Source organism: Eubalaena glacialis, chromosome 7 (genome assembly GCF_028564815.1).
Source record: "Eubalaena glacialis isolate mEubGla1 chromosome 7, mEubGla1.1.hap2.+ XY, whole genome shotgun sequence".
NCBI classification, from domain to species: Eukaryota; Metazoa; Chordata; class Mammalia; order Artiodactyla; family Balaenidae; genus Eubalaena; species Eubalaena glacialis.
This window is the reverse complement of record NC_083722.1, coordinates 82183375-82201272: the sequence shown is the minus strand read 5'-3', so window position 1 is coordinate 82201272 and position 17898 is coordinate 82183375. Positions and strand designations below refer to the sequence as shown.

Here is a 17898-nt window from a genome sequence, read left to right as displayed (position 1 = left end):
CTGCATTGGGAGCTTGGAGTCTTACCCACTGGAGCACATGGGAAGTCCATAGTTACATTATTGTAGAATGTTATATCATTAGAGTAACACTATTATATCTAAGGAAAACAATGTCATACTATAAATAATGGTGGACAAATGAGTAATAATTGCATTACTTATTATGCTTGAAGTTTATAACTTGTAGTTAAAAGACTTTATTTGGTGTTAGACCATTTGAATATTTTTAAAGGGAAATTAGATGTATTCAGAAGCAAAAAACTAGGCACAATCATGGTATTATGATAGAGAAAAAATACACATATGACAGTAAAGACTAATTAAAATAAGCTTTCAGTGATTCTTTGTAGTTTAAGTCCCTAATAATCAGTTCACATTTGAGATCTTCATCAGTGTGAGAGCCTTAAAAGTATGATTTTTTTTTTTTGCATATTCTCATCTTAGTCTTGGCTTTACTATATATTTTATTCCCTAGGCAGACATATATACTAATTTTCCTGATACTCAATTAATTTTGAATTTGTACTTCTTATCTGAAAAGCACACTATGGAAATATATCTTGTGGTGAGTTATAAAATCAAGACTACCATGTAAAATGAATTATCTAGGAAAGCTGTTAAAACAGAGTACCTTTCATACAATTGCAGCTTCTGAAAGAAAAAAAAAAAAGCATGTTACTATTATCATCTCTGTTTTGTATTTTATGCCACTATTCCCAACATGGCTTTGAGTATATGTACCTGGTTGGTGATTTGAAATAGTTAGCTTTATATTAGTATTTTATTACTTCACTAATTCAATTTTTTATCTAGAAATATAGTCATTTTCTTTCTTTTTTTTTTTTTTGTTGTTGTTTTGTAGGTTTTGGCCCTACAGCCAAATAAAGATTTTTCTGTGGAGGCATAATGCCATCTAATTACCATGTCAGTGTGGTTGGTTGTAATTTGGATGTAGAAATATAGAAATATTGATAGAAATTATTGTGAGCTCTATGAATCAATATACTGAATTTGGACCTAACAATAGTAGGACACTTAATAATAGCTAGTGCCATTAGGACTTAATAATAATAGGACACTTAATAATAGTTGGTGCCATTAGGCAAAGCATTATATATGCATACAGGGGAATTAGTTACTACTTGTGACACCATTTTATAGATGAACAGAGTAAGGGTCAGAACAGTGAAATAGCTTGTTCAAGGTCATATGGCCGAGCAAGATGAACCTGGAACTGAGCTTGGGCACATTTCCTTAACTCTCTTTTTTTTTTTTGAATTTTATTTTATTTATTTCTTTATACAGCAGGCTCTTATTAGTTATCCATTTTATACATATTAGTGTATACATGTCAATACCAATCTCCCAATTCATCACACCACCACCACCACCACCACCACTTTCCCCCCTTGGTGTCCATACGTTTGTTCTCTGCATCTGTGTCTCAATTTCTGCCCTGCAAACTGGTTCATCTGTACCATTTTCCTAGGTCCCACATATAAGCATTAATATACGATATTTGTTTTTCTCTTTCTGACTTACTTCACTCTGTATGACAGTCTCTAGATCCATCCACGTCTCTACAAATGACCCAATTTCGTTCCTCTTTATGGCTGAGTAATATTCCATTGTATATATGTACCACATCATCTTTATGTGTTCATCTGTCGATGGGCATTTAGGTTGCTTCCATGACCTGACTATTGTAAATAGTGCTGCAGTGAACATTGGGGTGCATGTGTCTTTTTGAATTATGGATTTCTCAGCATATATGCCCAGTAGTGGGATTGCTGGGTCATATGGTAATTCTATTTTTAGTTTTTTAAGGAACCTCCATACTGTTCTCCATAGTGGCCGTATCAATTTACATTACACCAGCAGTTCAAGAGGGTTCCCTTTTCTCCACACCCTCTCCAGCATTTGTTGTTTGTAGATTTTCTAATGATGCCTATTCTCACTGGTGTGAGGTGATACCTCATTGTAGTTCTGATTTGCATTTCTCTAATAATTAGTGATGTTGAGCAGCTTTTCATGTGCTTCTTGGCTATCTGTATATCTTCTTCGGAGAAATGTCTGTTTAGGTCTTGTGCCCATTTTTGGATTGGGTTGTTTGTTTTTTTGATATTGAGCTGCCTGAGCTGTTTATATATTTTGGAGATTAATCCTTTGTCTGTTGATTCATGTGCAAATATTTTCTCCCATTCTGAGGGTTGTCTTTTCGTCTTGTTTGTAGTTTCCTTTGCTGTGCAAAAGCTTTGAAGTTTCATTAGGTCCCATTTGTTTATATTTGTTTTTATTTCCATTACTCTAGGAGGTGGATCAAAAAACATCTTGCTGTGATTTATGTCAAAGAGTGCTCTTCCTAAGTTTTCCTCTAAGAGTTTTATAGTGTCCGGTCTTACATTTAGGTCTCTAATCCATTTTGAGTTTACTTTTGTGTATGGTGTTAGGGAGTGTTCTATTTTCATTCTTTTACATGTAGCTGTCCAGTTTTCCCAGCACCACTTATTAAAGAGACTGTCTTTTCTCCATTGTATATCCTTGCCTCCTTTGTCATAGATTAGTTGACCATAGGTGTGTGGGTTTATCTCTGGGCTTTCTATCCTGTTCCATTGATCTATATTTCTGTTTTTGTGCCAGTACCATATTGTCTTGATTATTGTGGCTTTGTAGTATAGTCTGAAGTCCGGGAGCCTGAATCCTCTAGCTCCGTTTTTTTCCCGCAAGACTGCTTTGGGTATTCGGGGTCTTTTGTGTCTCCATACAAATTTTAAGATTTTTTGTTCTAGTTCTGTAAAAAATGCCATTGGTAATTTGATAGGGATTGCATTTCATTTCAGTTATTGTATTGTTCATCTCTGTTTGTTCTTTAATTCTTCTAGGTGTTTGTTCTTTAATTCTTCTAGATCTTTGTTAAACATTTCTTGCATCTTCTTGATGTTTGCCTCCATTCTTTTTCCGAGGTCCTGGATCATCTTCACTATCATTATTCTGAATTCTTTTTCTGGAAGGTTGCCTATCTCCACTTCATTTAGTTGTTTTTCTGGGGTTTTATCTTGTTCCTTCATCTGATAAATAGCCCTCTGCCTTTTCATCTTGTCTATCTTTCTGTGAATGTGGTTTTTGTTCCACAGGCTGCAGGATTGTAGTTCTTGCTTCTGCTGTCTGCCCTCTGGTGGATTCTAGAAATATAGTCATTTTCTCCAAACTCTATCTATGTATCAGATACTAAAGTAGATAGTTGCAAAGCTAGGTAATTTTTCTTACGTAACAGTCCAAACTAGAACATTTGAGCCAAAAAAATTATCCATATTTGTACATGAATTATGTGGACTGACTACTTATAGTGTTCAAATTAGCTAGGAAGCTTCTAGATCTTCTCTTCATCTAACTCTGTTAAGACCTATAAAACAAATTTACAAACAGCAGATTAAAAGGACCATTTTAGTCCTTCCTCTCAGCTTTCCTGGCATTGTTGCTTTCAAGGGTTTTTTTTAGCACTCAGTAGTTAAACTATTTCATTTCATTTTTTTTTTCCACTCACCCCTACATGCTTGACTAGTAATTCTGAATAACATTCTCACACACATTTACATACACACGATAGAAATGGTATTTACTCCACATGAGGCCAGTTATATTTCTGTGTAGCCTTTAAAAAACTTTAAAAGTCAATTTGTTTGAAAAAAATGGAAGAATTCTATTTTGAATGTATTGCTTGCATTTTTATTTCTGTATATCATGAATTACAACATAACATACTCTCTAAACCTACCAGGCAAATTTAATATTTATTTTTATGTGAGTAATTATTTTAGGCTGTTCACATCTACATATCTTTATTGTTATCTTTTGAAGCTTTCTTCTTCCCTGAAAAAGTTGGTTCCTGTAACTTGGCCCTTCATTGTTATAGGCAGGGAGAGACGGTTATAAAACTCTTGTCTCCTTAGAATAATGTCATACAACTTTTGCTTAAAGATCAATATTTGCAGATAAGTATATATTTGGTTATAGATAGGAGTTTTCACAAGAAACCTTTGTTTTATCAGTTAAAGAGCATGAAGTCTAACTTATAAGGAAAATATGTTTTTGTCTTGAACAATTAAAGGAGTCTCATCATTTTCCCCAAATATTCACATGATGATGTTTACCCATCCAATACAGTCCCTGTAACTTCTGCTATGATTTGTCTGTGAGGCATCATTGGCTACAGGTAAAGATGTTTACAAAAGTAATTTGCCCAAGTCCTTGTAATATCAAGCGTGCTGCGAATTAGTTACTTGTTAGAAACAGTCACATCTTCCTTTCATTGTATTTGGTATTATTTAAATAGTTTCCTATTAAATTCAAGAGGTAGAAGTTAGAAATACTCCTTGGGAATGGTTGTTAGTGAAAACATTTAAGATACATTTGAATGGTCAATCTTGCTATCATCAAAGAAGAAATGATTTTTTCATTCTGTTATGACTAATATCTTTAGCTATATTTGTGCAAATAATTTTGCTCTTTAGTTGACAACCAAAGTATATACCTGTATTGTCTCTATTGTCCGCTAGTGCTGTTGTTCAACTAAAAGGTCTGTCAGTTCACACATTTAATCACTAAAACGTTGGACAAACGTAAAACTCCTTCTGACTCTATCTCAATTACAAATTCAAAACTGCCATCAAAAGTGTGTGTGGAATATTGCAGATGTGTTTTGTTCAGAACTTTTAAGAATGTTATGTAGATTTTTTTCCAGGTGGACTGAATTAAAAATCAATTGAAATATAAATAAACATGATCATCCACTTTTTACAAAGGCTAAAACAGAGTTTTATCCTGACTCACTCAACATTAAAGTTGTAATACAAAGAGCCTGGGTCCCACCTGCTCCAAGTAGGTGGCCCTCCTGAGTCATTAAAATTATCTTTTTAAAATTACAACTCAGCAAGAGTATTCGTTTTGCACATCCAAAAATTATTGTCCAAGTGCCCATCTGCATGTCCTTTTAAGAAACGTAGTTCGACAGAGGAAGTGCTGGGTCCTTGGGGAAATCATTGTCATCTTCGGCGTACATATGCTGTGCTACCGTTAATCAGACAAACTCTATTGATGTTCCTGGCACTGGGGCGTGATTGAATATTTAACAAACAAATGTTTCTGAGCCCAGAAGACAAACAGTTCAAGAGATTTGGACTTTTAAAAAATATATATTAAGTTAAATCAAAAACATTTTGTATTTGTTCTTCTGAGAAACAGATGAACAGATGATTGGAATATGAAAACAGCATAACAAATTCTTTACTACTCTGACAAATTATATTCAATTGCTCTGCAGGTTTTCAGTAGCTAAATGATAAACCAAAGGGGGAAAAGTGGTTATTTTTCAATCAGATTATAGTAAACTTCTTATGCATGTAACAAATGTATATGTTATTTAGTATAAAATTAATACAAAGACATGTCAAGCCCACATGTGTTACGTATGTGAAAGCAATAAACGTCATCTATACCTATATTATCTATTTTAGTAAGTCAGAAGCATTACTAAAGAAAGGAGGAAGGTTTTGCCAGTGCACCACTACTAGTAAATACTATACTATTTTTTATTCTCCATTTATTTCTTCTCTAAAATAGAAGCTGACACAACTCAAATCAACCTATTAGTCTCGTATATTGTCTTGCCTTTCCCATTTATCCTAATTCCCCTTTAAAAATCTGGGATAGACCAGAATTAGTGGTTCTGGGGCAGCCAAAATAGGCAAGCCTTTTGTGCTCTGTACAGATTCTCCAGTTATTTGTCTTTTCCATATATTTAAAATAACATAGAAACATATTACTGTGGAAATGCAATACTACGAAGAGAATGAATACCTATTAGGGAACACAGCTCAATCTGACCATTTCTTGACCCATCTCCAAACCAGGGTATATCTTAGGAAAATGGGAGGTAAATGTCCCTGTACATACTCATGAATAGTTCTGTGTATATAATCACTGCTCATGCCAAGCAAAAAGAAATACACCTGAGTAAACTTACAGAAGGAAGAAAAGTGCTCTGATCCACTTACAGGTGGAAAAAATACACTTCTTATCAAATGTATTGATTTTTAAAGTTTTTTTTAAAATGATCTAGCAAACATCAGGCTGTCCATGCATTCTTCTAAATCCTCATAATAGTACATCTGAAACTTTTAAATGAAATTTACTGCCTTCTACCTTATGAAATTATTACTTTTGTAGGTATCTATCTCTCTGCTATTAGACTTTATGCCTCTGGAGGGCAGTGTCCTTTTTCTTACCTGTGTATCTTATATAGTCCTTAAAAAATGCCTTACACATAGTAGGAGCTTAATAACTATTTATTGAACTAATGTTTATTGCAAAAGCTCCTGATTTCTACTTATGTCATATACAAAATGGAATCCCAGAGTGATCCAGAGATTCTGGTCCAAAGAGTTATAATTATACCTTTTCCCCTAGCCAGCCTGTTTTTAGGGGCAATCTGTTTTAAATCCACCGTACATGTGCCTTATTTTTTACTGTGAAAATATGATGGAAACGAATAAGTAGAGGGTATTCTGGTCACAGAAATCCCATTGTCAGTTGTATATAGCAATTATAGGAAATTAAACTGAAATTTTTTTTTTTAAGTTGGAGAAGATACAGCACTGTCTATCAACCAGACTGAATTTTTAAAAATCTATCCTAGTTCCACCAGTACCTTCTTAAAACCAAGGCCTGGAAGATGTTTGTTCTGTTTTCTGTTTACCTGTCTTTAGAAAATTGGCTAAACATTTATTCTCTTTTTGTCTCTGTGAAACAAAAATTGCAAGAGTCACCACTCCATTACCTAGTAATTCAGAACACTGGGCATTTTTCAGGTCTCTTGCACTCTTTCCAGTTTTCTGCCTGAAGGCAGAGTTCTTCAATCATGTGAACATCCTCAGGGTTCCCAGGATGTGGTGAAGGACAAGCTCACTCAGTAAATGTACAGCAAAGAGAGTTGCGCAGTGCCTGCAGCTCAGGCCTCGCAGTACTGTCACAAGGACGGAAATATTCTTACCTCTCTTATTTTTCCACTTGGGACATAAACTAAGGTCCCATGGATTGACACCCAATCACCATCTTTTCTTTCCCCTATCTGGGACTCTGAATAATAAATTTCTCCATCATTTATAAAGAAATATATGTATCAGAAGATCAAGCCAGCATAGACAAAGAAAATAAGGCCCAGAATGAATACCAAGAAGAAATGTTTGTAAAAGATCCTTAGACACTCTGCAATTCTTTCTTTACTACAGATAGGCAAGCTATTTCTTAGGAGAGGTTCTTACACCCAAGTGTACCTTTCTTGAGACCACAGTTGTCTGATAATCCCAACTGCTTTCCATAAGAAAGGAAAATCATAACATGACTAGGGTTAAGGATTGCAGACTCCATGTAAAAGCTTTCCAGAGTCACTAAGTACAACATACTCTGCCTTCTACAGAACTCTCAAATCAGTCCAGCCTCCATCATCACCGCCACTGAATTAATGCAAGTCACCTCACCTCACCTCTAATCATTCCAATTTAATAGTCTCCTAATTGGCCTCCCTTACTACTATCTCCACAGACACTTCAGACACACCACAACAATATCCACCCAAACTCATTCCCATACCTTCTATTTTGTGCCATCATGACATTCTTCTCCTCCATCAAATCACTCAGTGACCCCTTGTTGTCTTTGGGATAAAGTCCCTGGATGGCAGGGATTAACTTCTGGCCTACCATTATATTCCTAGCATCTGCAGCACATAGAGCAATACGTAGCCCGTGATGAGGAAGAAAGGAAGAGAGGCAGAACAATGACAGATACACAGACAGATAGATCCCTTCTAATTAAAAGGTTTGATAAATTCCTCTCTTGTCTTGTGCCCAACCTAAAGCAGGCTCTCTCACCGTTACACATACCTCACTTCTACTGAAATGGAAATTTCACCTTAGATAGTGATCTGTATCTTGACGTGTATGATGACCAAACATTCAGGAAGAAGCTGAACAGTTCAATCAGTCATTCAAATATTTTGTTTAAAAATGCCAAATTTGGGGAATAACCATATGTTTGGTTCTCTATGGCTATAAATGAAAGGATAGTGGAATAGCTTACTGAAACAGAAAGTAAGATAGTACAGTCTCAGACATCAAATAATGTCTTTAAATGTACTCTGCTTTTGTTGATTTTTTCTGTTCTGAGTTTGTTTATTATATATTTAAACAGATAAGACAAGTTAGAAAAATCTCATGACAAGTATAAGCAATTATCACATTAATTTTTTCTTTAAATTGATTGTTTTATAGCAGAAAAAAATCTACCAACTGAAATAACACTGTGTTTCTCTTTTTCCTTATTTACCATCATGGCCATTGATTTTTTTGTTTGTAATTCCTCCTTTCTCAGATTTTAAAAATTAAAATTTTTAGGGATAATTCTAGAACTGTACATTAGTAAAATGTTTCTAGCTTTTATTTTCAGCTTTCCACATAATTGTATTTGGTGAGGTTCATGTCTTGTGGAAAAATACTTTCTATAATTGAAATTTTCACGTAAGAAAAATATTTCACAAAACATGCTCTATTATCTATTGCTCTTGAACAGTAAAACTTTCGTACAAAAATATAAGGCAAAAATACTTTGATAGGCCAGCTTGTTTTAAAAGTAGCATTTCCCTACATAAATAAGGTAAATTCTGTAAGTTCCAGTTCTTTCTCTTCTCATGGAGTTAGCTTATCAGGAAGCCAAAGTATACAGTTCCTAAGTTTCAGGTAACTTCTTATGGATCCTCTTCTTTTTCATACTTTCTTTGGAATGAATATATTTGAGCGACTATTTCCTAAATGTACTCTTGTTACTCAGTGGTAAAAAACATGCTTCACCAAGACCAGAGGCAAACATATCAGGGCATCTTAGCAAATGATTTATGCCTGTTTGCATTGCTGTTTTTAGTTTATTTTTTTTATTGCAGAATAAAATAGTATATATATATAAGTATATGTATGTGTACTTTGCTTTATTCAGAGAATACATGAACTTGTTAAGAACTTGTACTCAGTAACTTATTCACCACAAGTTTCAGCTCAAAATGATTTCACTTTGTTCCTCTGTGTAGGGTAACCACAGTGTCCAGGGTTCAACCGGCCCAACAGCTAGTCCTCCAAGGTTAACTCAGTTAACATTAGAGAGCGTGCTGGGGAAGACTGCGAGGTGGACAAGTAAAGGATATCTTAAAAATGCCTACACAGAAGCAGGAGCATCAGAAAACCAGAATTCCTTGGCGAAGCAGATGGATAAAAAAAACTTTGAAACGAGTTTGGTGCCTACACCATGCCTTTCTCCCCCTGGAAGAAGGAGTGAATCCTCTCCAAAAATTCCAGGTCCTGTTATCAAAGCAAAGGACCTACCAGCCCATCAAGTGTCATCTTCAATATACAACATCTCCCTACAGGAAATTTCAGGGGAGAAGTTGAAACCGATTCCTGAAGTATCTGTAAGTGGTTTCATTCTGGTTTACATGTGTGGGCAGTACATCCTGCTGTGTTCTGTTCTGTTCCACTTTGCACACGTTTGCACCAGTATCTATTTTTCATCATTTGGGTGATCAGTAATGTATTTTCTTTTTTTTTTTTAACATCTTTATTGGAGTATAATTGCTTTACAATGGTGTGTTAGTTTCTGCTTTATAACAAAGTGAATCAGCTATACATATACATATATCCCCATATCTCCTCCCTCTTGCGTCTCCCTCCCACCCTCCCTATCTCACCCCTCTAGGTGGTCACAAAGCACCGAGCTGATCTCCCTGTGCTATGCGGCTGCTTCCCACTAGCTATCTATTTCACATTTGGTAGTGTATATATGTCCATGCCACTCTCTCACTTCGTCCCAGCTTACCCTTCCCCCTCCCTGTGTCCTGACGTCCGTTCTCTACATGTGCATCTTTATTCCTGTCCTGCCCATAGGTTCTTCATAACCTTTTTTTTTTTTTTAGATTCCATATGTATGTGTTAGCAGACGGTATTTGTTTTTCTCTTTCTGACTTACTTCACTCTGTATGACAGACTCCAGGTCCATCCACCCCACTACAAATAACTCAATTTCGTATCTTTTTATGGCAGAGTAATATTCCATGTATATATGTGCCACATCTTCTTTATCCATCCATCTGTCGATGGACATTTAGGTTGCTTCCATGTCCTGGCTATTGTGAATAGATCTGCAATGAACATTGTGGTACATGACTCTTTTTGAATTATGGTTTTCTCAGGGTGTATGCCCAGTAGTGGGATTGCTGGGTCGTATGGTAGTTCTATTTTTAGCTTTTTAAGGAACCTCCATACTGTTCTCCATAGTGGCTGTATCAATTTACATTCCCACCAACAGTGCAAGAGTAACACTCAGTAATGTATTTTCTTTCCTGTTTAGATGTGTTTTAGCTCAGTAGCAGCAGATGTTAAAGAGTATCTTGCACATCCCAACGATTACAGAATGCCTCATGTTTTTAATGAGAAAGATAATTATCATGATAGTTATTTTTTATTTCCCAGTTACTTCTCATAATTTGAGTTATCACTGTCTGCAAGTTATAAATGAAGATCTTATTTTTGAGCCAAAGGTTTGCCAGTAAAATTGATAGATTTTCAATAACAATCTACATTAGGAGACATAAAAACATCGTTATTCTATTCACTTTCTGGTCTCTTTGCAGCCGTTCCCCAAATAATAAATGATATGAGTGAAGGTTAACAGTAAAGCAGTGTCGTTGAATAAATCCCTAGGCTAGTTTGGTGGCTATATTCATGTCCATCAGATTGATTTTTTTCCTTCCTGTGTGAGTACTTTTCTTCCTTCAATTCCCCCATAGCTGCCCTTAGAAACTAGAGAACAAATGAGGCTATGCAGAACAAATGACACTTATATTCCTTTTTTTTAAGCATTAAAGCTTTTTTTAATTTGTCATGTCCTAAGTATTCTGTGTGTGTTACAGTGTAAAATTTTGGTTCAATTATGTTCTAAGCATGTTAGAGTGGATTACCTAGTGCAGATAATAGACACATACATCATTACCATCAACTAATATTTCTTTATTTTATTTATTTTTTATTCCTTGGGATTTTGATAGGGATTGCATTGAATCTGTAGATTGCTTTAGGTAATATGGACATTTTAATGTCCGTATGTTAATTCTTCCAATTCATGAGCACGGAATATCTTTCCATTTATTTGTGTCTTCAACTTCTTTCAACAATGTCTTATAGTGTGCAGGTCTTTCACCTCCTTGTTTAAATTTATTCCTAGGTATTTTATTCTTTTTGTTGTGATTGTCAGTGGGATTGTTTCCTTAATTTTTCTTTCTTATAGCTCATTGTTAGCATACAGAAATGCAACAGATTTTTTTGTATGTTGATTTTGTACCCTGCAACTATACCATATTTGTTTATTATTTCTAACTTTTTTTGGTGGAGTCTTAAGGATTCTCTCTATATAAAATCATGTCATCTGCAAATAGTGACAGTTTTACTTCTTCCTTTCCAACTGGAATGCCTTTTCTCTCTTTTTATTGCCTAATTGCTCTGGCTAGGACTTCCACTACTGTGTTGAATAAGAGTGGTGAGAGTGGGCATCCTTGGGCATCCTTGTCTTTTTCCTGATTTTAGAGGGATAGCTTTCAATTTTTCACCATTGAGTGTGATGTCAGCTGTTAGTTTGTCATACACGACTTGTATTATGTTGAAGTACGTTCTTTCTATACCTATTTTACTGAGAGTTTTTATCAGAAATGGGTGTTGAATCTGGTCAGATGCTTTTTCTGCATCTACTGAGATGATCATATGCTTTTTATCCTTTGTTTTATTAATGTGGTATATCCCATTTATTTACTTGTGAATGTTGAGCCATCTTTGCATCCCTGGAATAAGCCCCACTTTATCATGGAATATGATCCTTTTAATGTATTGCTGTATTTGGTTTACTAATATTTTGTTGATGATTTTTGCATCTATGTTCATCAAAAATATTGGTCTGTAATTTTCTTTTGTTGTGTTGAGTTTGTCTGGTTTTGGCATAAGGGTAATGTTGGCCTCGTAAAATGAGTTAGGAATCATTCCTTCCTCTTTAATTTTTTGAAGAGTTTGAAAAGGATAGGTATTAAATCTTCTTTGAATATTTGGTAGAGTTCACCTGTGAAGCCATCTGGTCCTGAACTTTTGTTTTGGGGAGGTTTTTGATTAATGTTTCAATCTTTTTATTAGTGATCAGTCTATTCAGATTTTCTGTTTCTCCATGATTCAGTCTTGGAAGGTTGTATGAATCTAAGAGTTTGTCCATTTCTTAGGTTGTCTAATTTGTCGGCATAATATGTCTAATTTGTTGTTCATAATATTCTCTTATAATCCTTTGTCTTTCTGTGGTATCTGTTATTTATCCTCTTTCATTTCTTATTTTATTTATCACAGCCTTCTGTCTTTTTTTCTTAGTGAGTTTAGCTAAAGGTTTGTCAATTTTGTTTATCTTTTCAAAGAACCAGCTCTTAGTTTGACTGATATTTTCTATTATCTTTTTTTTTGAATTTTTGAATTGTATTTTATTTCTTTTTTTATACAGCAGGTTCTTATTATTCATCAATTTTATACACATCAGTGTATACATGTCAATCCCAATCCCCCAATTCATCACACCACCATCCCCACCCCCCCGCGGCTTTCCCCCCTTGGTGTCCATACGTTTGTTCTCTACATCTGTGTCTCAACTTCTGCCCTACAAACTGGTTCATCTGTACCATTTTTCTAGGTTCCACATACATGCGTTAATATACGATATTTGTTTTTCTCTTTCTGACTTACTTCACTCTGTATGACAGTCTCTAGATCTATCCACGTCTCAACAAATGACCCAATTTCGTTCCTTTTTATGGCTGAGTGATATTCCATTGTATATATGTACCACATCTTCTTTATCCATTCGTCTGTCGATAGGCATTTAGGTTGCTTCCATGACCTGGCTATTGTAAATAGTGCTGCAATGAACATTGGGTTGCATGTGTCTTTTTGAATTATGGTTTTCTCTGGGTATATGCCCAGGAGTGGGATTGCTGGGTCATATGGTAATTCTATTTTTAGTTTTTTAAGGAACCTCCATACTGTTCTCCATAGTGGCCGTATCAATTTACATTCCCACCAACAGTGCAAGAGGGTTCCCTTTTCTCCACACCCTCTCCAGCATTTGTTGTTTGTAGATTTTCTGATGATGCCCATTCTAACTGGTGTGAGCTGATACCTCATTGTAGTTTTGATTTGCATTTCTCTAATAATTAGTGATGTTGAGCAGCTTTTCATGTGCTTCTTGGCCATCTGTATGTCTTCTTTGGAGAAATGTCTATTTAGATCTTCTGCCCATTTTTGCATTGGGTCGTTTGTTTCTTTAATATTGAGCTGCATGAGCTATTTATATATTTTGGAGATTAATCCTTTGTCCGTTGATTCGTTTGCAAATATTTTCTCCTATTCTGAGGGTTGTCTTTTCGTCTTGTTTATGGTTTCCTTTGCTGTGCAAAAGCTTTGAAGTTTCATTAGGTCCCATTTGTTTATTTTTGTTTTTATTTCCATTACTCTAGGAGGTGGATCAAAAAACATCTTGCTGTAATTTATGTCAAAGAGTGTTCTTCCTATGTTTTCCTCTAAGAGTTTTATAGTGTCCGGTCTTACATTTAGGTCTCTAATCCATTTTGAGTTTATTTTTGTGTATGGTGTTAGGGAGTGTTCTAATTTCATTCTTTTACATGTAGCTGTCCAGTTTTCCCAGCACCACTTATTGAAGAGACTGTCTTTTCTCCATTGTATATCCTTGCCTCCTTTGTCATAGTTTAGTTGACCATAGGTGTGTGGGTTTATCTCTGGGCTTTCTCTCTTGTTCCATTGATCTAAGTTTCTGCTTTTGTGCCAGTACCATATTGTCTTGATTACTGTAGCTTTGTAGTATAGTATGAAGTCAGGAGTCTGATTCCTCCCGTTCCGTGTTTTTCCCTCAAGACTGCTTTGGCTATTTGGGGTCTTTTGTGTCTCCATACAAATTTTAAGATGATTTGTTCTACTTCCGTAAAAAATGCCATTGGTAATTTGATAGGGATTACATTGAATCTGTAGATTGCTTTGGGTAGTATAGTTATTTACACAATGTTGATTCTTCCAATGCAAGAACATGGTATATCTCTCCACCTGTTGGTATCATCTTTAATTTCTTTCATCAGTGTCTTACAGTTTCCTGCATACAGGTCTTTTGTTTCCCTAGGTAGGTTTATTCCTAGGTATTTTATTCTTTTTGTTGCAATGGTAAATGGGAGTGTTTCCTTAATTTCTCTTTCAGATTTTTCATCATTAGTGTATAGGAATGCAAGAAATTTCTGTGCATTAATTTTGTATCCTGCAACTTTACCAAATTCATTGATTAGCTCTAGTAGTTTTCTGGTGGCATTTTTAGAATTCTCTATGTATAGTATCATGTCATCTGCAAACAGTGACAGCTTTACTTCTTCTTTTCCAATTTGGATTCCTTTTATTTCTTTTTCTTCTCTGATTGCTGTGGCTAACACTTCCAAAACTATGTTGAATAATAGTGCTGAGAGTGGGCAACCTTGTCTTGTTCCTGATCTTAGTGGAAATGGTTTCAGTTTTTCACCACTGAGGACGATGTTTGCTGTGGGTTTGTCATATATGGCCTTTATTATGTTGAGGAAAGTTCCCTCTATGCCTGCTTTCTGGAGGGTTTTTATCATAAAGCGGTGTTGAATTTTGTCAAAAGCTTTCTCTGCATCTATTGAGATGATCATATGGTTTTTCTCCTTCAGTTTGTTAATATGGTGTATCATGTTGATTGATTTGCGTGTACTGAAGAATCCTTGCATTCCTGGGATAAACCCCACTTGATCATAATGTATGATCCTTTTAATGTGCTGTTGGATTCTGTTTGCTAGTATTTTGTTGAGGATTTTTGCATCTATGTTCATCAGTGACATTGACCTGTAGTTTTCTTTCTTTGTGACATCTTTGTCTGGTTTTGGTATCAGAGTGATGGTGGCCTCGTAGAATGAGTTTGGGAGTGTTCCTCCCTCTGCTATATTTTGGAAGAGTTTGAGGAGGATAAGTGTTAGCTCTTCCCTAAATGTTTGATAGAATTCGCCTGTGAAGCCATCTGGTCCTGGGCTTTTGTTTGTTGGAAGATTTTTAATCACAGTTTCAATTTCAGTGCTTGTGATTGGTCTGTTCATATTTTCTGTTTCTTCCTGGTTCAGTCTCGGAAGGTTGTGCTTTTGTAAGAATTTGTCCATTTCTTCCAGGTTGTGTCCATTTTATTGGCATATAGTTGCTTGTAGTAATCTCTCATGATCCTTTGTATATCTGCAGTGTCAGTTGTTACTTCTCCTTTTTCATTTCTAATTCTATTGATTTGAGTCTTCTCCCTTTTCTTCTTGATGAGTCTGGCTAGTGGTTTATCAATTTTGTTTTTCTTCTCAAAGAACCAGCTTTTAGTTTTATTAATCTTTGCTATCGTTTCCTTCATTTCTTTTTCATTTATTTCTGATCTGATCTTTATGATTTCTTTCCTTCTACTAACTTTGGGGTTTTTTTGTTCTTCTTTCTCTGATTGCTTTAGGTGTAAGGTTAGGTTGTTTATTTGAGATGTTTCCTGTTTCTTAAGGTAGGCTTGTATAGCTATAAACTTCCCTCTTAGAACTGCGTTTGCTGCATCCCATAGGTTTTGGGTTGTTGTGTTTTCATTGTCATTTGTTTCTAGGTATTTTTTGATTTCCTCTTTGATTTCTTCAGTGATCTCTTGGTTATTAAGTAGTGTGTTGTTTAGCCTCCATGTGTTTGTATTTCTTACAGATTTTTTCCTGTAATTGATATCTAGTCTCATAGCATTGTGGTCGGAAAAGATACTTGATACGATTTCAATTTTCTTAAATTTACCAAGGCTTGATTTGTGACCCAAGATATGATCTATCCTGGAGAATGTTCCATGAGCACTTGAGAAGAATGTGTATTCTGTTGTTTTTGGCTGGAATGTCCTGTAAATATCAATTAAGTCCATCTTGTTTAATGTATCATTTAAAGCTTGTGTTTCCTTATTTATTTTCATTTTGGATGATCTGTCCATTGATGAAAGTGGGGTGTTAAAGTCCCCTACTATGATTATGTTACTGTCGATTTCCCCTTTTATGGCTGTTAGTATTTGCCTTATGTATTGAGGTGCTCCTATGTTGGGTGCATAAATATTTACAATTGTCATATCTTCTTCTTGGATTGATCCCTTGATCATTATGTAGTGTCCTTCTTTGTCTCTTGTAATAGTCTTTGTTTTAAAGTCTATCTTGTATGATAGGAGAATTGCTACTCCAGCTTTCTTTTGATTTCCATTTGCATGGAATATCTTTTTCCATCCCCTCACTTTCAGTCTGTATGTGTCCCTAGGTCTGAAGTGGGTCTCTTGTAGACAGCATATATATGGGTCTTGTTTTTGTATCCATGCAGCCAGTCGATGTCTTTTGGTTGGAGCATTTAAACCATTTACATTTAAGGTAATTATCAATATGTATGTTCCTATTACCATTTTCTTAATTGTTTTGGGTTATTATTGTAGGTCTTTTCCTTCTCTTGTGTTTCCTGCCTAGAGAAGTTCCTTTAGCATTTGTTGTAAAACTGGTTTGGTGGTGCTGAGTTCTCTTAGCCTTTGCTTGTCTGTAAAGGTTTTAATTTCTCCTTCGAATCTGAATGAGATCCTTGCTGGGTAGAGTAATCTTGGTTCTAGGTTCTTCCCTTTCATCACTTTAAATATGTCCTGCCACTCCCTTCTGGCTTGCAGAGTTTCTGCTGAAAGATCAGCTGTTAACCTTATGGGGATTCCCTTGTATGTTATTTGTTGCTTTTTAATATTTTGTCTTTGTATTTAATTTTTGACAGTTTGATTAATATGTGTCTTGGCATGTTTCTCCTTGCATTTATTCTGTATGGGACTCTCTGTGCTTCCTGGACTTGATTGATTATTTCCTTTCCCATATTAGGGAAGTTTTCAACTATAATCTGTTCAAATATTTTCTCAGTCCCTTTTCTTTTCTCTTCTTCTTCTGGGACCCCCATAATTCAAATATTGGTGTGTTTAATGTTGTCCCAGAGGTCTCTGAGACTGTCCTCAATTCTTTTCATTCTTTTTTCTTTATTCTGCTCTGTGGTAGTTATTTCCACTATTTTATCTTCCAGGTCACTTATCCGTTCTTCTGCCTCAGTTATTCTGCTACTGATTCCTTCTAGAGAATTTTTAATTTCATTTATTGTGTTGTTCACCACTGTTCGTTTGCTCTTTAGTTCTTCTAGATCCTTGTTAAACGTTTCTTGTATTTTCTCCATTCTCTTTCCAAGATTTTGGATCATCTTTAGTATCATTACTCTGAATTCTTTTTCAGGTAGACTGCCTATTTCATCTTCATTTGTTTGGTCTGGTGGGTTTTTACCTTGCTCCTTCATCTGCTGTGTATTTCTCTGTCTTCTCATTTTGCTTAACTTACGGTGTTTGGGGTCTCCTTTTCGCAGGCTGCAGGTTCGTAGTTCCCGTTGTTTTTGGTGTCTGTCCCCAGTGGCTAAGGTTGGTTCAGTGGGTTGTGTAGGCTTCCTGGTGGAGGGGACTGGTGCCTGTGTTCTGGTGGATGAGGTTGGATCTTGTCTTTCTGGTGGGCAGGACCACGTCCGGTAGTGTGTTTTGGGGTGTCTGTGAACTTATTATGATTTTAGGCAGCCTCTCTGCTAATGGGTTGGGTTGTGTTCCTGTCTTGCTAGTTGATTGGCATGGGGTGTCCAGCACTGGAGCTTGCTGGTCGTTGAGTAG

At 35.6% G+C, this 17898-nt stretch overlaps 1 protein-coding gene across 4 annotated transcripts in view; it reads left to right on the top strand.

Annotated features, from left to right (window-relative positions):
* The window catches only part of CFAP20DC (CFAP20 domain containing), a 277728-nt gene that overhangs the window by 178021 nt on the left and 81809 nt on the right, over nucleotides 1–17898 (top strand). For 3 of the 4 annotated variants that reach the window (XM_061195461.1, XM_061195460.1, XM_061195459.1), the window contains one exon: nucleotides 9137–9514. The exons of the other annotated variant lie outside the window; for it this stretch is intronic. In XM_061195461.1, coding sequence (XP_061051444.1) covers nucleotides 9137–9514 — 378 coding nt within the window. The remainder of the gene's footprint in view (nucleotides 1–9136; nucleotides 9515–17898) is intronic. 4 annotated transcript variants of the gene reach the window in all.